Here is a 21,056-nt window from a genome sequence, read left to right as displayed (position 1 = left end):
GGATCATGCCCTGCATGATCACAGCCAATCTTAGACTGTGTCTGAATCATGCTTTCTTTAATACTCAGAGTATGGGGGCAAGTGGAAAATGCTCCATTACTTTGCCCAGCATTTCTTTGCCCCACTGTTGCCTGTGGGATATGAAGATGACGGCGTGCTGTACATCTACGGAGTGTCGGATCTTCATTCAGACTGTGAGCTGACGCTCCAAGTAAGTGCCGCCTTTTGTCTGTCAAAAGATCACCTCCTGCTAGGGAAAAGAATAGAAAAATATAAGTAAACGCTTGGTTATGGAACAGCGATCCAGTAAGTCCATGTCCAGCCCTATCAGCCCTCCCCTGCACCAGTCCTTCAGCTTCTATGAGAGCCTATTCGGAATGTCATTGTGGGCCAGACTGAGTCCTGGTGTAAATGGGTGCAATTAATCCTCTTTTGTCTTGTTTTTTAGACTGAGAGTTCTTTGGGGGCAGAGATTACCACTAACTATATCTCTGTACAGTGCTTAGCGCAGTTGGGCTCTAACCTGTAGGTGCTACCGCAGTGTACCTGGGATCATAGAATTATAGAAACATAGGGCTGGAAGGAACCTTGAGTCTTAAATTTTAAACGGTAAGGAAATAATAATAGCTCCACTAAAAACATGGTCCGGATGTAAAAGGCGATTAAGTTTAAATACAAAACAAATTTAAAAATTTCATCTTGTAACTCAACAGATTCAGGCCCTGGGTGCATTGTTGTTGTTTATTTTATTTTGTATTATTTATTATTACTGTTAGCCTTCCTGAACCACTACAGCTCTGAGAAAATACACTGGATTATTTTGTGGCTTGTGAAGCATCAACAGAACTGGTAACTAAGTTTCAATTGCAGGCCTCCCGTGCAACCCTGTTATCTTAAAATTATGCCCCAAGCTACATCTGAATGATCCCACAGAAAGTTGTAGGATTATGCACATGTTTATAAGGGCAATATTATGCATGGGCCAGAAAGAACCCTGTTTGACTTTCAGATTCCATGGTTAGTTGGTTTATTATTATTTATTATTTGTATGACAGTAGCACCTGCAGGCCCCAAATGAGATCAGAGCCCCATTGTATTGAGTACTGTACAAAAATACATTGCAAAAGACAGTTCCTGAATTGAAACATCTACAGCATAAATAGACAAGACAGACAAAGGGTGAGAAAGTAAGCAGGCACAGAATGGAGAGGTGACTTGTCCCAGGTCAAACAGCAGGTCAGTGGCAAGCTGGGAATAGAATTTGAGTCTCCCGATTCTCAGTCGACTGCCCTGTCCCCAAGACCTTGCAGACTCTTTCAGTTTACAAGAGTGGCAGTTTAAAAATAAACAAATGACAACAAAAAACTCTTGTAAGCTGCAAAAAAATAATCAACATGAAAAACACAGTGCCATTTTTGCAAAGCCGCTTTTCAAAGCTGCACTTGGTGGAGTTGCTTATCTCTGGGCTGAGTTTAAGCCTGTCTGTAATTCCAAAGCTCTGGTGAAGTTAGAGAGGCATGTGTCTAGTATTCATTTCTAATGTCGATTTTTGATTAGCAGTTCAAGAAAATTTTAAACTTGTGAAAAAGAGCGATTAGGAGGAGCTTTAGGATCTATTTCCGGCTGCTGGCACCTCTTATGGTCGAGTGCCCTTTCATGCATTGTATGGTGTTAGAATTCTTTCACATCTGCTCTTTTGCAGTTACCGCATGCTAAAAGTAAGCCAAATGGGTGACAGTTTTTGTATAGGAAGCCATTCCTATTGATACACTTTCCCAGAGGATCTCATTTGTATTTCATTGTGTTAACACAGTTCCAGGGATTCCCCTTAAAATCATTGCTTGTCATTTTTGTTGATCAAATATATTAAAATTCTCTGTATGAAAGCTCTAGGCACCTTGGCATGTCTCAGGTAATACAGGTCAACTTTAAATAAGCACAACCAGCAATTTCCTGAACCAGAAAAGGGCGGGGAGGCAATAAACCCTTACCCCAACAACTCCAGTCCCTACACACCTCAATCCAGCCACCCCTGGCATCAGCTAGAGAAGAGCTTTGCAGCATGTCATAAAGATCAACATGTTCAGGCTATTTGAGACAGAATTGCTGCCTAGTTTAAATAATAAAATGGGTAATATTTATATTCGTTATTATTTTAATCTTTGTGTTGTCTCTTCTTGTCTGGTGTAGAAATCATGTTGAGGCTACGTGCCGTGTACTTCCAGGAAAATGTCTCATTCGATGAGTAACTGGAAAATCTGGGATGTGGGAATATTTTTGTAGAGGTATTGTTTTCTCTGTTAACAGTTTGACCCCTTAATGTCTCTCACAGGTCACTTTGCACCGGTGGAGTTCGATGGAGCCAGTGTGTACCCTTGCTAAAGAGGGTGTGATCCTTAAGGCAGGGAGTGCTGCCCCAATTTACAAGGAGCCCATAAATGACCTGTTGAAAAGATGTGGGAATTGTACCAGGCAAAGCTGTGTCGTCACCTTTTACCTTATGGTAAAAGGCGAGCTCCGTAGTCCTGGCAACTATCACTTCCTAGCTTCGCTGAAGGACGCGGTGGGATTGGAGAAAGCACAACTCAGTGTAAGCACCAGCCATCCTGAGTTACTTTCTTTAGTCCTGCCAAGCTTGTCTGCTGTGGAGGGTTGGGGGTGGTGTCTATAATGTGATGTCTTTTGCTGTTCAGTCATTTGGCAGTAGCTTTTCTGAAGCTCTGCAAAGGAGTTCAAAGTGAGTTTTTCTTTTTCTTCTTCACTAGGCGTTTCTGAAAAAACGTCTAAACATCACTGTTCTCCCCCCTCCCCCTTTTATATGAAGGCTGCATTTCAGTCGATTGGAGTACAACCCACTTCTTTGATTCAGCGTCTCCTTCATCTCTTTTTTTTGTCCCCAGTTAACAAATGGCACTGTGACAGGCATTCCAACTTGTGATTAGTATCAGTTTCCAGTGTTAACTGCTGGTAATACGGTAAATGCCGCACAACATACCAGTTATTGGTAATAGTATTACAATGGAATTGCCTCTGCTGTCCCAGGGATGCTGTGACATGACTGACATGCAACTTTGTATGGTTATTTCCGCATTATGCAAAATTCTGCACTCCAGCTGAGGAGTTCTGATTTGCATAATGGGTTTATAGTTACTTCCTAATATCTGTACAACATTTCAGTCCTTGTGTCAGCATGAAAAGCAACATAAGTGATAAGTACAATTATTTACTTTATTGGCTATTGCCCTCAGAAGTGCCTGCTGCCTTAGATTCTCAGACTCCCTTCCTACCCTGTTACCCTGACTGCTGTTGCTGCTGCTCTCCAATCCTCCTTAGTTGAAAACTCTTCCTCCATAGCCACTGAAAAGACACTCTAAAAATGGCGGGATGGGTTTACACTGTGTTGTCTCTGTGATTCCAGATCAGATTTGTTCTGTTTCTCCTGTCACATCACTCTTACGCCAGCGTAACTCCATTACACCAACGTACATAGGAAAAGAATTGGCCTATTTTCTTGTTTGTTTTTTTTCACACAGGACTACAGACTCAATCTGGAATCTGAAAAGATAGATTCTTTCTAGCTGGCATCGCCAATAATAAAAGCTCTGCAGTTAGAATTTAGTTTATGATTCTCTTGTTTATGCAAATTCTGCTCATTCTCCCATAGCTGTGTTGGCTCTCCAGTGCTAGCAGGAGAAAAACATAACAACATTAATTTTGTCAGTAAAGTGAGCAAATATGATTTAGAGTATATGTACACAGAATATCTGTTGAGTAAAAGGGTGGCTTTTTTCTGATCATAATCTCGTTTTTAAATATCTTTGTTAACACAAATGCTACTTTTTGTATCTTTGTTCTGGCACAGGTTTCACTGCAAAAGCTTATTTAAAATATACTGCAAATCTAACTGTGAAAACAGAAAAATCCAGAACACGTGGTTTCTCTTACAAACTAAAAAAAAAAAAAAAAGCAGTTTTTTGGTAATAAAATTTATTTAGTACATACTTAATATGTAACTTGCTGATTTTTAATATACTATTAATGTTCAGAAGAGAAATGTCTGTAAAAGAAAAATGTTGAGTGAAAACGTATTCTAGTTGTGGTTTTAGACTGTGCGGAGTGCTATTACTGAAAACTTTACAGTAAAATGTTAAACATATTTCTGAGATCTCTCAGCGTGCCCTATGTATCAGTTCTAAACATAGTTTAAAGACCCTCCTTTCTTACACTAGCAGTAGGTGACCTGCTACATTGCCCTGATTTACTCATCTTTTACTTCCACGGATTTTTATTACTGATATAGCAAGAAGGGACAACAACCGTAATATTTGAATGTATGGGTTATGAGAAAAATGTGTTGCCACTGGCACAAATCTGTCTAGCACCTTGTGACTATGATAGGATTGCACTGGATGTAAGTCAGTATAGAATTTATCCTATTATTTTTAGAGGAACTGTCCTTATGGAAAGTAAATAGTGATAACATTCCATAGAATTTTTAAATCAGCCTATAGTATTCTGTAGCCAGGCCATAAATCTCTGTTAAGTTCTGTAGGTTTTTGGGATGCTTTGTATAGAATCTTATTGGCTTTATCCCTATTAAATTATATAGAACATTCCATAAAGGAGGTGTAGAGGAGAAAAATAATTTTAACAAATGCATTTTCAAAATACCTTCTGTTATACTGGCCTACAACTTTTACACTGATTGGTGCAGTTGTTTTTACTAAACAAACTTCTGCAATAATCCTAATTTTATTTTTCTTCCTCTTTCAGGCTACTATTTCTCAGCAAGGTGACCTGTATGCTTTTGTTCTGCAGACCACAGCAATCACTCCTTTTGTTTGGCTGGATGTAGGGAATATACCTGGGAGGTTTAATGACAACGGCTTTCTCATGACTGAGAAAAGAAAAGTTGTGGTGTTTTATCCGTGGGAGCCCATCAGCATCGAGGAACTCAAAAAATCACTCAGCTTGACTTCACTGATGGACATTTACTGAGGAAATCTCATGTCCTTTATAGGAAATGTTTCCTGTAGTGGTAGCAGAATAGAAACTGGAAATCTTCAAAGGAGTACAACTAGGACTCCGTGTTTGTCACAGAGGTTGCGGAAGTCACAGATTCGATGACTTTCCGCAACCTCCATGACTTGTGCGGTGGCCAGTGTGGCTGACCCCAAGGCTGCCCAAGCAGTGACACACTCCCCCTGCCCCAAGATTTAGTCAGGGGTATAGTAAAAGTCATGGACAGGTGACAGCCATGAATTTTTGTTTATTGCTCATGACCTGTCCATGACTTTTATTAAAAATACCCATGCCTAAATCTTAGCCTTAAGTATAACTAAAGATTAAGAGCTATAGCAGATAAACTGACCACAGAATGTGTAGCTCACGCTGTCATTTGTACATTGCTATCTCTTGGTTTGATGAAAAGATGTCAACAGCAAAATTTACATATATTATATATCAGATGTCGAGGGTGAGGCTACTTTCTCAGGTAACTGAAAATATATATACCAAGGGATTCTCATGCAGCATGGTAACCAGGAAGTGAAGCAAGTAGGATCTGTGATAGTTTTAAAGCCCTGAATATTTCTCTAGCTTTAATTTTTCACAACTGTGTTTGTATCCTCTGGATCTCAGGAGGGGGCGATACATTTCAAATTGATGTCTTGTGGGTTCGTCACAAGCCCCAGATAAGAACCAGCACAACCCTGCTGCTCTGGGAGCAGACCAGGGACCAGACAGTCACTCAAGAGTCCCAATCAGTCCCTGGTTCTCCTTTGATCTAATGGAGAAGTCATCTGTGTGATTCCTTTTTTTAGTGCAGACCACTACCTGTCCCCTACCGATACACCTGTGCCAGACAGTGTCTCTCTATCGATACACCTGTGCCTGACCCCGGGGAGGCCACCTTTCCTCTCCGTGCTGCGACCTACAGCATGGAAGTGAGGGAGAAGAGGAGATTGTTGACAAAGGCACAAAAAATATAAAATGAGGAGGAGATGAGGCTGTGACAGCAACTGAACAGAATATTTTTTTTATTATTATGACAGAATTTGTCATTTGAAAAATTTCAGCTAGTTCTGGTACCCTTGGCAATAGCAAAGCACCCCTTCATCTCCCCAAGGAATCTAAATATGGTTTTATGTGAAGTTCCTGAGGTTTTTCACTATTCTGTTCTTCATGCACAATTTTGTACCTTTACCCTGCCCCACTCAAACACGCCCCACAAGTTCAGAATGCAGCACTGCAGCGCCCTCTGGTGTTTATCATAGACTTGAAAGAACACCCCCGCCTGACTCCAGAATGTCACACGAGTGAGCAATGCACTTTGCTGCAGAGTGCTGAGTTAACAAGGGCACCTAAACTTCCTGAGAAGTCTTTTAAATCAAAGGAGTCTTTTGTGAAGAGTTGGAATGAAAAGAGGATCTTTGCTGTGCTCTGTGAATCTGGAGGGCTTTTGTTTTGTGGTGTGTATTTTACAAAAGAGCCTGTTGTATGTTCCTACAGTGTTCAAGGGAAACAAGTAATATTGCAAATTGAAATGATCTGAAGAGCATATTTTAGTGTTTTAAAATGTTTAAAATAATCCTTCTAATTAATATTGTTTTCAGTCCGGACCTGTACTTCATTTAAAAGTAAATGTCATTTGGTTAAGCATGCATTAAGCGTACAGCTCACTACAGTCTTTATTTAAATGTCACTTTTTTTTAACCTATTGCCTATCTTATGTTACACATTTGGCTATTGATCAACTCTGGAAAATAATCCGGGGGAAAAAGCAGCCTTTAACAAACTAGTCTGAGGAGTCATTGTTCCATGAAAAGCAGAGATTTTCAGCAGCTATAGATGGGAACAGTGACATCAGCACTATTTAAAAAAAAACATGACAGCAGCACCTTAAATCTGTTTGAAATTGTCAGGTGATTTTCAACTATTTTTCCATCCCTAAAATTGTTTTACATAGAAGAAAAAACACCCCCACATTGTCTGCAGCAGCATTCAGGTTTAGAAATGCTAAAATAACATGCTACAGTTGCCTGTTGCCAGAACACCTACTTTGGCCGAGTTAGTATTTTCTGTTCATCATGTTGCAATAGTTATAGTGCCGGGTTTTGATTACACTCTAGTTAAATCCAAAATGTAACACTTTGCCCAGAAAGAGCTCCTAATATATTTTAATAAAATAATATACATGGTGCCAGAGGCTTCCGCCATTGTTTCTTATATGACTGTAAAATACACAGTGTAATATGCACAAGAATGCCCAAACTTTTTACATTTTAATTGAGAGTGCCTTGCTAAATGTTTGTCTTACAAACCCAGTATGGAGTAGAGTGGAGACAGTGCCCAGATGGTAACAGAATCACTGATCAAAAGGACGTTTTCAGCCACTATGAACTAAGGCAGTGGTTTCAAACTGCAGGTCGTGACCCAGTACTGGGTCATGGAGTGTAAGGCGCGGGGTCACAGAGGCTCTGGTCAGCACCACTGACCGAGCCGTTAAAAGTCCCATCAACGGTGCTGGCCAGCTAAGGCAGGCTAGTCCTTACCTGTTCTGAAACCGCGCTGCGCCCTGGAAGCAGCCAGCAGCATGTCCGGCTCCTAGGCAGGGGGGCCACGGGGCTCCGTGCGCTGCCCCCACCCCGAGCACCACCTCCACACTCCCAGCCAATGGGAGCTGGGGGAGGGGGTGGGTTCCTACGGTGAGAGCTGTGTGGAGCCACTTGCGTGCTTCCACTTAGGAGCCATACCTGCTGCTGGCTGCTTCCAGGACCCAGCACGATCCACGGTGCCAGGACAGGCAGGAAGCCTGCCTTAGCACTCCCACTGCCGCTGGCTGAGAGCCGCCCAAGGTAAGCCCATGCCCCAATCCCCTACCCCAGCCCTGAGCCCCCCCAAACCTGGAGCCCTCTCCTGCACCCCAAACTTCTCATCCCCTTCCCCAACCCAGAATCTGCACCCCCAGCCCAGAGCCCTGACCCCCTCCCACACCCCAATACCCTGCCCAAGCCCTGAGCCCCCTCTCAAACCCGCAGCTCCCTCTTACACCCCAAAACCTTCATCCCTGGCCCTGACCACCCTCCTGCACCCCAGCCCTGAGCCCCACCAAACCTGGAGCCCCCCTGCACCCCAACCTCCTCATCCCTGTCCCACCCCACAGCCTTCACCCATGCACCCCAACCCTCTACCCCAGCCCTGAGCCCCTCGCACACCCCAAACCCCTCATCCCCAGCTCCGTTGGGTCGCGGGCATCAATACTTTTCTTCAACTGGGTCACCAGAGAAAAAGTTTGAAAACCACTGAACTAAGGCCCATATTCAGTAAGGCACTTAAACACATGCCTAATGTAAAGTGTACATGCTTAAGTTACTTGCATAATCAGAGCCTAAATCTATCTTAAGTACTTCTATGCCCCCCAATCCCTACAGTTCCACAGTATCTGAGAACCTCAGTCTTCTAATGCATTTATACCTGGGGCACAGCTGGGGAACCATTGAAAGACTTGCTAGAAACAGACAAGAGTGAAGGAGCTTCGTCACTGCCCTAAACACCAGAGGCATAATAGGAACATGATGATGATGATCTCTTGAGTAAAGCATTTAGTCCTATATTTCCTGAATCTTTTCTTACTGTGGCACTGTGGTACATCTTTAAGCTGTTTAAAACAACTAGCTGAATCTTCTGGCTTTGCTATGATGAATTGACAGACTGGAAGAGCAGAAAAACTTGCAGATTCCACAGCTAAGAGGTGCTTCCCTCACCCTAGTGGTTTCTAATTAACCCTTTGTGTTCAATGTTCTTAAGTACCTGAGTAGCATAAAGAGTATGCTCATGGGTTCTAGTTTTCCTGATGTGGATATTCACACTGGGTTTCAGGCGGGGCTCCCCCTTCTTTAAGGTAGCTAGCTGCACCAGCAACTCAAGTATGGAGTTGTCCTTGCGCTCAGGGATTTATACGGACTCTGATTGGAGCTGCTCTCCATGGGTGGGGGGGATGGGAGGCTCTTTGTTTCTCTTTCCTGCATATTGGCATAGGATAAGCCACAAATTGACTTAGTCTTCCTGTGTGGTCCTGGGTATGGCAGAGGTAGGACTAGAACCCTATCTTACCCCCAGGCCTGGAGCTTAATCACTGTCCTCCCCTTCCCATATACCAAGAAACGCTCAGCTCTTATGCCCTGTCTCAACTGCTGCAGCTGAGCAGATCCCCCCTCCTCCCCCATCACTGCTGCCTCACTGCAGGAGGAGAGCTGCCCTGGCTGTTCTGCTAGGCAAGAAGCATGATAGGGAGCCTGTAGCAGGATTGTTACTCTGTTTTGGCTCTATGGGGAAGCAGGGAAGCACCAATAACAGATTGTTCATGGCTTTCCAGCCATAGAAATGAAGGAGGCAGTTGAGTCTGAGATCAGCCCTTCATTGGTGCAAAGACCCCCCTAGTTAAATAAAACAGGGGGGAGAACACAGATCAGTTTTGCTGTAGGGAGGAGAGTGCAGAGTGCAGCATAGGATCAGTGGGTGGTCTCAATGGGGCAAGTGATGACCGGCTGGAGTCTTAGAGGAAACTAAAGGATGGTAACAGCAATGGGATTGGGAGTCTGTGGAGGGAGGGGATAGAGACTTGGTAGCCTGGCGGGAACAGAGTTAATTAAGAACAGAGGATAGATGCAGGGATACTGGTGGGCAGAGCATAGTCTGATGGAGCATGGCTTCTGGGAGTGCAGGGTAGAGTGGGAGCTCTAAAAGAGAAACAAAGAGAAATTGGGCTAGAGAGACTCAATGTATTTGGTGGAAGGGGGGTGGGAGATGGTCTCTTTTTAATATTTTGCTACTACAGACCAGACCATATTCTCTCATGATGTGCTCACCTCAACTTTCTGCAGTGGGTCCTTGTTCAGCTGGCTGGAAGAAAAGGGGTTGTTGCTCCATCTGCACTGGTAGCAGCGATGGAGGAAGAGGTAAAGTTTTCCTGTACAGAGCGGGGAGGAGTTGCAAGTGGCTGGTCCCCCTGTGTGAGGGGAAACTGCCCTTTCTGCTGACTGAAAGGGGAGGTGTTCATATCCCATGCAGTCCCAGAGAAGCTTCCTTGATCCTGGATCAGGTTGACAGCACACCCTCTCACCCATAGTGTTTAATAAAGGACTGGTTCCTTCATGATCCGCTATAGGTATCACGTTAGTCCCCTTTTTCCAGGGGCATTGGCCAAAGCAGCCTGGATTTTTCCACCTTCCCCACAGCAGGTTTGAGACCCAGCAGTGTAAGGCATGGGGGGCTAGGTTACAATGTCAACACATAGGAAGTAAAACTTGTGGCAGATGTCCAGTGCGGGTACTCATGATGAAAGGGATACGGCTATTAGATAACGTGCACTGGAAAAAGATGTAGAGGAAATCATCCCATAAAAGAGTTGAGGGTTGAGGGCTCCTGCATCTCGTACAGTGGCGAGCTGACCCCCTCCTTTTGTAGCCCTCTTAATCCTCTTATGAGGGAAGGGCAGCGAGGTTCCAGCAACAGGATGGCTGGGACCAAGGTTGGGACATATGTGGAAATGATTAAGGATACAATGATGACCTGCACTATACTACTGTTAGGTCCTCCCAGATATTACAAGTGAATAATGTTGTGGTTTAATTAGGCCACAATCATTGCCTGCTGTCTGTCTTCTGGCATGGCTGGACAATGGCTGATGACAGGTTTGCAGCAGGGTTGCCTGACCAGCGTGGACATGGATTTTTTTCACTCTAACAGCATTGCACAAGTAACAGGTCGGAAGGATAGCTTAGTGGATAGAGCACTGCAGTGGGACTAAGAAGAAGAGCTGGTTGGAAAATTTTCATTGAAACAGTTTTCTGTCACAAAATGCTGTTTCGACGAAATTGAAAGTTTTAATGAAATTGTATCTATTTCAATGCAAATTCCCATGAAAACCAATTTTCCTGAAAATATGTTGAACTCTTCCATTGCAGCAGAAACAGGAGATGCTTTGATCTAGAAAATAAGATGGTTCAGTCTGTACTGTAGCAGCTGCCCTTAATGTTTTTATAAAATAGATTGTTTTCATTTGTGTCATTATGACATGGCATATATTATGTACTACTGCTACTGAAGTGTCATGAAATAATGGAAAAATAAAAGATAATATAAACATGAAAAACCATTAAAATAAAAATTTAAACAATTCATTTGAAATATTTTTGAAATTTTCATTTAAAAATGAAATTTTCTAAATGGATTTTTTCAGAATTTCGATCAGCTCCACTCAGACCCTAGGTTCAGGTCCTGCCACACCCATAGACTTCGAGTGTGACCATTGGCAAGTTTCTTTCTGTATTCTATGTCTCAGGCCCCCATTAATACTTCCCGACACCCAGGGGGTATTCTGAAGAGAAAATCCACTAACAGTTGTAGTGGGCAGATACCATGATAAGGGCCACACACGTCGCTAGGATAATGCTACAGATTACCCATCTGGGTAGAGTTGTATAATGCCACCTGTTAAGGGTATAGATACATCTACAGGATGGCTCTGCAACACCGTTATAGGGAAGGAAATCCTTGTCCGTGCTGCTCAGACTGTCTCTGGATGGACAAGTGTCCCTCCATATGCTGCCTTCCTCCCAGGGGAGGCAACCTAGCACCTGCCAAGAGGCAGCAATTGGCTCTGCCTCTTGCTACTCTGCCTCTGAGACTGGGCTCCCTCTCTGGGTACGCCTGCGCTTGGAGCTGGGAGTCTGATGGCGGAGACAGACCCACACAGCACAATCAGTGGGATGAGCTAGTCACCCCGAGTACGTGCCTGTTGTCTCAGCTGGGTACGTGTTCTGCTGCCTGTGCTGCTGCACTCTTTCTATCGCAGTAGCTTGTTCAGAGCTAGCCCCGTGTTATGCCTCTTTGAGCTGGGAGTCACCGACCCCAGCTCCAAGTGCAGGCATACATTTAGGGTATGTCTACATTGGGAAAAAGAATGTACAAGGAGATAGCTAAAGAGCTGCAGTATTCTAGCATAGACAGGGCAATATATTAGCAATCACCTTTTACACCACGCCATTTTGCCTAATGTCCCCTACCTTATCCGGGGGGGTCTGGACCCACTTTAATCCACCCCCTATGTCACAGTGTCGTGTGCCTGGAAACTGCTCTGAATGCTAAGGGTTAATGGAGATGGGGAAGACCATCCTTATATTTTTATGTAACTTACCTTTATCGGTTCAGTTTGGGCTACTGAGATACAGAAGTATGAATCCTGAAAATGTTTTCATTTCCAAGCCAAAGAGGAATGAAATCTATTTTGTTAAATAGTCTGAAACAGGTTCAAACAGAGTAACTGGTAAGAACAATGGTTGACATTCAGGTTCCTGAATACAGGGACCTAGGACAGGTCATCTGCTGTTCATTGAGTTATTGTCCTGATGGATAGTTTTATGCAGCTCATGGTCACAAAGTGCTTAGGGAAATACAGAGCTAGATGCCTTCTATAGGTTTTAAAGCAGAGACATATCAGATTTAGCAGACTAGGTGTGCTAACAAATGACAAACTTGCTCCTGGTGACCTGCCACATATAGAAACCTTGATAAGAAGTCTGGCAACACTTGGATTTATGCTTAAAATCCTGGGAGACTTGAAGGTGCATTTCACTCAGACAGCAGCAGAATTCAGGATAGAACTAACCCCAGCAACAGGAAAGCCCTTCTAACCAACTATTCAGAAAATGGTTATCACAGCTAGAGTGTAAAGTGAACACTGATAACAGGTAAGTTTATTGAACTAATAACTTATCTATACAGACAGCGCCACAAGTGCCGTAACACTTAAGACAAAAGGTCATTAGATTTAGATATAAAATAATAGAGAGAATGAGGTTTGTGCCACTGTACATACAGAAATGAGTCAGGAATTTTATCTGGGTATAAAATAGCTCTTCAATGGATAAGGCTTACATTTTGCATTCTGAATAAAGAGAGACAGATATGATAAAAATAAGGATGCAAATTTTGCTCTAGGTTCTGACCTCAGCAGAAACTGCATCCATGGAACCGAGTCCACCAATGCTGCATCCTGCTGTTTGCAGGTAGCTGCCATGATCCTGTCCCAATTATAGAAATGAAGCAATGTTTATCCTGGTCAGTGTATTCCTGCCCACTGATTTTCTTTATGGAATCCAGTAGCTATCCTAGATTCTCTTTAAATCTGTAATTCATAAGCCAGACAATCATCTCAATAGAATGAACAGAATCTGAGAAAAAACTCTGCTAGGGAACTGGAGATATTCAAGAATTTTAGATCTGAATGACAATCCAAGCACAGCCATCTCATCAGCCCTCTGAGAATTGGCTATTTCTTGAAGAAACCAACTCTTCTTCTTTGAAAACATGGCACTATGGGTGCTCTACCAAAGGATTATGGTTTTGATTGGACACTACAAAGCAGTGCTCTCAGGCCTGTGCAGAGCATCACCTCATGCTTTGAACAAGGGAACACCCGTAGGGACATGGGATTACTTACCTCACAGTAACTTGAGTTCTTTGAGATGTTTTGTCCTGCTGGATGCTCCATCTCCTGTCCTCCTTCCCCTCTGCTGTGGAGTGAGGCTTCATGGTCGAGAGAGAACTGAGGGATGGTGGGCTCTCACCTCCTTATATGTCCCCATTTAGAGCATGAGGTGCCATTTGGTGCAGGTGCAAACCCGCAAATACTACTTTGCAGTCTCCAGTTGAGAGCACACGGGTGTGCGCACATCCTATAGTGGCGCACCCGTAGAGACAAAACGTCTCGAAGAACTCAAGTTACTTTAAGGTAAGTAACCTCTCCTTCTCAATCTCCAGTTGATAGATGAAGCAGATTGTTCTATGTATGATGCTGTCTGTTGAAAACTTGATTGGAAAGCTGCGCTAGACAGCAGACTTGTTCGCTGGGGGGGTTAATATAGAGTCTGTGGTTCAGAAGATGCTTTTGACAAGATCTGTTCTGTTCTTTTTTTTTTTTTTCTAGGAGCAAAGTCTTGTGCCTCTTTGTCTCCCCCACTGTGGGGAATGCTGCTCCGATTTGAATCCAGACACCAGCTGTTGGCAGAAGACAAAATGAGTTTCAATTTCTCTGTTACCTAAATCTCATCCTCAGTGATTCTGACAATATTAGTCATGCCTTATATTACAAGTCCGGATGTCTCTTGGCAGCCTCCCTGATTCACAGACCCTCATGCCAGACAAGACCAGCAGATTCACCATGTCCTGTGGATCATCAGCACCTTCTCAGAATACACAGTTGTGCCTGATTCTGCTCTAGCAAGAATTGTTGCTGCTGCTCCTCGGGATAAAATCTGTCTGTCTGGCTGTGGATTTTCCACCTGTTATGGGGCTGCCATTAATACTGCCAAGGTGAGTACTTGTGTATGTGTGTGCACGGGCACTTGCGCACACATTTTTCAAGGACAAATGGCACAATTGCCTTCTTAGCATATTAATGCATTGTATGTACCAGAAAACTTTCCCCCCAAGTTCCAGGACTACAATTTATGGATGGATTCTTACAGAGTCCCCTGTTTTATTGTTATGCAGGTTAAACCTGGTTCAACTTGTGCCATCTTCAGTTTGGGAGGAATGGGCCTCTCCGTTGTTGTTGGCTGTAAAGCAGCTGGTGCTTCCCAGATCATTGGGATCGACATCAACAAAGGCTAAAGAGTTAGGAGCCACCGAGTGGATCAACCCTCAGGACTTCAAGAAACCTTTTCAGGAGGTGCTGTTTGAGATGACCAGCCATGGTGTGGACCAGGGATAGGCAACCTATGGCACGCGTGCCAAAGGCAGCACGTGAGCTGATTTTCAGTGGCACTCACACTGCCTGGGTCCTGGCCACCGGTCTGGGGTGCTCTGCATTTTAATTTAATTTTAAATTAAGCTTCTTAAACATTTTAAAAACCTTATTTACTTTACATACAACAATAGTTTAGTTATATATTATAGACTTATAGAAAGAGACTTTCTAAAAACGTTAAGATCTATTACTGGCACGCAAAACCTTAAATCAGAGTGAATAAATGAAGACTTGGCACACCATTTCTGAAAGGTTGCCGACCCCTCGTGTGGACTATTCCCTTGAAGTTACTGGACGTGTAGATATTATGGTATGTGAGGATGGCACATATTTTCTTTGCCCATTAGTGGCCCAATGTTAGAGCAGACATAATGAATGTAGTCTCCTGTCTGGTGTCTGGACTAGGTGTTTGTGTATTCTTCACAAGACTCCTAACAAGGAGCCTCCTTATCTGCAGGCCAACCTCAAGATCAGTTCAAGTAAGAGCTCCCTGAAACAAGAGCAAAGCCTTGGATGTGTTTTATATAGAGAGTATGCTTTTGCTGTATAAATAAAATGTATTTTTGATAGGCTAATTTTTTTATATATAAAAGATTTTCAGACTCTAAATAATAGACTTTAGAATTATTTCATCAGGCAAAATGTACACTGTAGTACTGAGGGGAGGTTTTTGTTTCATAACACGTCCTCTGTATGATGTCTTAATTTATTTTTTAACCAGGCAGCTGCTTTGGCATCCTGCCACCTGGGCTCTGGGAACTGTATGATGATTCAAACACATCCTTTACATATCCTTTGGCCCTATGCTGCCGTTCACTGGACATCACTGGGAAAGGAGTTTTAATGGTGCACGGAGATAAACAAAAGTAGATGAAAATTTCAGTCTTAGTTAACTTGTTCAGTTGCTTGTGAAATGTTTAGTGGTCAGTCTGGCTATTTTATTGATGTATGTTATGGAATACAAAAGTGAATGGTAATTCTGCTGCTGCCAGAGTAGAACACGAAAACCCAAGTTTGCATGAAGAAAAAAGCAATTATGCCTATAAATATGGATATGTACATGTGTAACTGCATGTGCCTAAGCTTGAAAAGCTGGCTCATTCACAGCCATGTATTTGTAAAATATATTATGCACATAGACACTGGACATGATAAAACATTTCAATTTTCTCTTATATTATTTTATTAAATATCTATCTGAATATTTGTGCTAGTAAATACCATGAAAACAGTGTGTAGGGGTAGGCAAACTTTTTGGCCCGAGGGCCACATCGGGGTTGCGCAACTGTATTGAGGGCTGGGTAGGGAAGGCTGTGCCTGCCCAAACAGCCTGGCCCCCGCCCCCTCCCACTTCCCGCCCCCTGACTGCCCCCCTCAGAACACCTGACCCATCCAGCCTCCCCCGCTCCTTGTCCCCTGACCTCCCCGTCCCGGGACCCCTGCTCCCTATCAAACCCCCCTGCTCCCCGTCCCCTGACTGCCCTGACCCCTATCCACACCCCCTGATAACCCCCCATCCAACCGCCCTCTGCTCCTCGTCCCCTGACCACCCCCTCCCAGGACCCCCCACCCCTAATTGCCCCCTGGGATCCCACCCCCTTATCCAACTTCCCTGCTCCCTGTCCCCTGACTGCCCTCCCGACCCCTATCCACATCCCCGCCCCCTGACAAGCTCCACCCCTGGACTCCCACGCCCAATCCTCCCTGTTCCCCATCCCCTGACCGCCCCGCCAGAACCTCCGCCCCATCCAATCGCCCCTCCTCCCTGACTGCTCCCCAGAACTCCTGCTCCCTTACCCAACCTCCCCTCCGCTCCTCACCCCCTTACCAGCAGCAGGAGCTCGCAGCTGCGACACCCAGCCAGAGCCAGCTGCTCTCCTCAGGCTGCCCAGCGGGAGTGGCGGGCCAGAGCACAGGCCACGCAGTGGCGTGGCTGTGGGGGATGGAAGGCAGCGGGGGGAGGGGGTGGGGATTAGCTCCCCGGCCGGGAGCTCAGGGGCCAGGCAGGACGGTTCCACGGGCCATAGTTTGCCCACGTGTGTTCAAGAGGCTCATTGATTTCAATGGGTTGTAGATCACACGCCGCACAAATATCCATCTTTTCATGGGAGCCAATGTACTCTAATAAAAATATTTGTTTGATATTCATTATTCACTAACCTCCTGTTTACAAAGTGATTTTTATACTTTGTTCAATCATAAAATGTCTGTTTCAGAACTTCCAAATTGTCATTTGATGCCTTTTAAAACAAAAGAAATAATAAAATTAAATACAACTAAAAATCGCATTCTGCAGTTTTCCTTAATAAAATAAGCATGCAGTGTAGCAGATAGATGCAGACACAAATGTATCTGGAAATATACAAGCATTCAGCTGCGTTTTAATAATTAGACATTCAGCTAATTGCACGTAATGCCAGTTGCTGAGATTTTCAAAAATATAACTACTAACTCAGTTTTTAGGTGCCCAAGATGAGATACTTTTAAGAGGCCTGATTTTTCAGAGGGAGGGTGCTTATGTTGAGCACTGAAATCACTAGTCTCTTTTGAAAATTTGGCCTGTATTTGCAGGCTTGCTGGTGTATTATGTAGTATTGTTTGTATTATGGTAATGACTGTAAACCTGAATCAGGGATCCGGCCTCACTGTGCCGGTAGCTGTATTGACATATTACCAAGAAGACAGCCACTGCCTCTGCGAGCTTACAGTCTAGGTGTCACACAGGATGTGACAGGTGGACAAACACAGGCAAATCTGTAAGTTCTAGTGCCTCAGGCATCTGGTCCTGTGTATGTACTGGAGAATATGGCATAATGCTCCTTAGCATATCTAGATGTCCACAAGCTGAAGGATGTGTGTTGACTTCCTTTGTTCACTGAACCTCTCTCAGGGTGTACAACTGTCACACTGTGCTTCAGGATGAGACAAGGAATCTCACCATTACGTATTCAAAATGTGTTTGTTCAATTGTGCATTGTGTACAGGGTTTTTTGTTTGTTTTTCCAGGTTGGAAGACCAAGGATTCTATCCCCAAATCAGTATCTAGTTATATGGAGAAGAAATGTAATCCAGATGTGCTAATGACCCACACATTACCATTTGACAAAATAAATGAAGGGTTTGAATTGTTACGTTTAGCAAAGAGGTGAGATTTTAACTTATTAGTATTACATATAACAAATGCCATTTGCATGTAAAATTCAGTATAGTTCAATATATTGTGAATTTTAAAAGATTAAAGCAGTGGAAAACTTGTGTAATGGAATTTTGTCAAGGTGCACAGACTGAAAATAAAATAAAACCGGTTTTGCACCATTATTATAGCAGTTATTGCTAGAGTTCAAACTGAGTGTCCACTCAGTGAGTGGTCATGAGATTTCTGCTATGAGACAGCTAAGTTTTCATAAAATGTGGCTGGTGTTACATTGTATAATAAGCATGCATTGTATAATAATAATGCAAACCAATTCCAGAAACTAACGAAGGTCCTTCTTAGGATCTATCTATTATTGAAAGTTCAGGTGAAGGCAAATGCATGACAAAGGATGCCCAAAAGGGTCAATGACAAGATCACAAAAGAAAAGGGGAAGATGGCATGCGAAGGAGTCTAGTAGAAGATTCGTTGCTTCATGCTTCTGAGAAATTTTCTTTGGTGAAGTTGGCAGTCAGTTCATTCATAAGAATGCTCATACTGGATCAGACCAATGGTCCATCTAGCCCAGTATCCTGTCTCACACAGTGTCCAGGACCAGATGCTTCAGAGGGAACTAACAGCACAGGGCAATTTCAAATGATCCCTGTCATCCAGTCCCAGCTTCTGGTTAGAAGAGGCTTAGGGACACCCAGAGCATGCATTTGTGTTCCTGACCATTTTGACTAATAGACATTTTTGGACCAAATCTCCATGAACTTCTCTAATTCTTTTTTTGAACCCAGTTATACTTTTGGCTGTCACAACATCTCCTGGCAAGGAGTTCTACGGGTTGACTATGTGCTGTCAAGAAATACTTCCTTTTGTTTGTTTTTAACTTGCTGCCTGTTAATTTCATTGGGTGACCCCTAGTTCTTGTGTTATGTGAATCGGTAAATAACACTTTTCTATTCACTTTCTCCACACCATACATGATTTTATAGACCTCTATCATATCCCTGCTTAGCTGTCTCTTTTCTAACCTGAACAGTCCCAGTCTTTTTAATCTCTTTCCTTATATGGAAACCTGTTCATACCCCTAATTGTTTTTGTTGCCCTTTTCTGCACCTTTTCTAAGTTTAATATATCTTTTTTGAGATGGGGTGTCCAGATCTGCATGGAGGAATCAAGGTGTGGGTGTACCCTGGATTCATTCATTACATTACATTGCTGACAGGGTTGGGTTAGGAATATGTTTGACAAGAAGCAAGATAGGATTGTTGAAAAACAAATCAGATGTTAGCTGATCTTTATCTGCATGTCAGCATTTGTAACTAATTACTTTTCTTTTATATTTCAGTATTGGCAGGGTCCTTTTTTAAGGTTCAGAGGAATGGGAGATATGTGGGTCTTAACATCTCAACCCTTCATATCCGGTATCTACTCCTCAGTGATCTCTTTTTTTATTATGATAACGTGAAGAGAGCGGTGAAAGGCTTTGAGCGATTCTGACATGGAGAGCTGTGAAAAATGGGCCTGATGAAAGCTGAAAAAATTTGTAGGTTAATAAGGAAGCGACTTTGAGCGTAAAGAATGTTTTAAAATGTATCCTGTAGCCTCAAGGCCTGTGAAATGGTGAGAGAGGTGGATCTGTGTCTTGTCATGTGACCTTAAATTAGCTTGATCCTCCTCACTCCACTCCTACTTCTTTATACCTCCAGCTATCCAAATCATGTATGTAGATAGAGATTCTGGCTATTGTAATGTTCAACACTTGGGAACTGTGAAACACCTTGAAATTGTAACTGATCACCCCATACATGGATATGAGGAGAGAGATGGCATCTTTTCTTTTGCTCTCTCGTCTTATATCCAGAGATTATAGTCTGTTTTGATACCACATGCTAAGGGAAAACCTGACACTATCCTGAAGTTGAACTGTGGTGGGTGCACTGGAGGTGTTAGCTACAAACCCAGCACCAGCCTCAATCCTAGCATTCCTCCCAGCCAAACTGTGACAGATTTCTGTTACCAGACTGCCCGGGGCGTCAGGTGATCAGGCTGAGGCCGCAGGATCTTTAGGGGAGGAGATGATAGAACACACCAAGTGTCTAAGTTTTAAAGCTTTATTAATAAAATAACAGCGCTGAATCTTTGGACTATTACCACGTCACTCAAAGGAAGCAAGGAAGCGTTAGTACCCCAGCCCTAACCCACTTTTATACTCACACATGCATGACGCAAGGCTGGCCAAGCCTGGGTGTAACGTAAGAAGAAGAGGGGGAGGGGTGGATGGAAGTTCTTGTTCCATGCACAGGTCGTCCAGGGTCCCCTGTGATCTCCGACTTGCTTTGGCTCTTGGGAGGGTTTTTATGTCCTGGGTTCTTTTGGGAGTGTTTTTGTTTTAGGGCCTTCTGTTTCTGGTGCTCTTTGTAGCAGTCCGAACTGGCTTACTGTGGCCTCCTCGGCATTTCCAAAACACACCGGCTTCAGAGACTTTGTTTTCCCACCCTCATTAGCCTTTGCTGTTTTATTTGCTCTTACTGTTTTTACTGCAATTTTTGTAGCCCTGCTCCACTTAGTTCTCCTCTTCTCACGGCTAGGCAGCTGCAGACTTTTTCTCGAGCCCATGACCTTGGACCGGGACCAGCGTTTTATCTTCAGACGGAGCTAGCTGAAGTGTTGTTAACCCGTTCTTTGATTTTTTCCTCCCTCCCCCTTTTGGCCTCTCACAACCTGCAAAGGAATCCTCCAGTTCACACTCACACCTTTGACCCTCCCCCGAAATGCCTTGCAATGCTTGCAACCGCGTTAGCAACATACAATGCTGATTTGCCTCCCCATGGGACCCCCTGAGGGAGGGAGTCCTTGGGCATGTGACAAACCCTCTATATTACCCAGCTCCAGCACCCAGCCACCTCTCACCTACCCTACAGTACCCCAAAACTTCCCATTGTTTCTTCTGGTGACCCAAATCCCACAAGCTTTTCTATCACCAAAGGATTGCAGAATATAGTGAGTCGCCATCTGTGTATTTTGCTGGTCACACAGCACAAATGATGCAGAACCACTGATCTAATTGGTAAAGCAAAGGCATAGGGAGGCTGAAGAGGT

General features: G+C 43.6%; 2 protein-coding genes across 2 annotated transcripts in view; both read left to right on the top strand.

The window, feature by feature from the left end:
• Nucleotides 1-7,201, top strand: part of MANBA (mannosidase beta) — a 62,189-nt gene extending 54,988 nt beyond the window's left edge. The window contains exons 15-17 of the mRNA XM_054029382.1: nt 69-211; nt 2,333-2,590; nt 4,774-7,201. Coding sequence (XP_053885357.1) covers nt 69-211; nt 2,333-2,590; nt 4,774-4,998 — 626 coding nt within the window. The 3' untranslated portion in view covers nt 4,999-7,201. The remainder of the gene's footprint in view (nt 1-68; nt 212-2,332; nt 2,591-4,773) is intronic.
• A 2,746-nt stretch (nt 7,202-9,947) lies between these two features.
• Nucleotides 9,948-17,961, top strand: LOC128838534 (alcohol dehydrogenase 1-like). Its single transcript, XM_054030782.1, is given in 10 exon segments — nt 9,948-9,959; nt 13,991-14,067; nt 14,176-14,219; nt 14,222-14,376; nt 14,557-14,666; nt 14,668-14,759; nt 15,079-15,122; nt 15,534-15,598; nt 15,600-15,658; nt 17,819-17,961. Coding segments are annotated over 10 exon segments (801 nt in total).
• Nucleotides 17,962-21,056: the final 3,095 nt, after the last annotated feature.

Source organism: Malaclemys terrapin, chromosome 5 (genome assembly GCF_027887155.1).
Source record: "Malaclemys terrapin pileata isolate rMalTer1 chromosome 5, rMalTer1.hap1, whole genome shotgun sequence".
Taxonomy (NCBI): domain Eukaryota; kingdom Metazoa; phylum Chordata; order Testudines; family Emydidae; genus Malaclemys; species Malaclemys terrapin.
The sequence above is the reverse complement of the archived record's forward strand: the minus strand, read 5'-3'. Positions and strand labels throughout refer to the sequence as shown.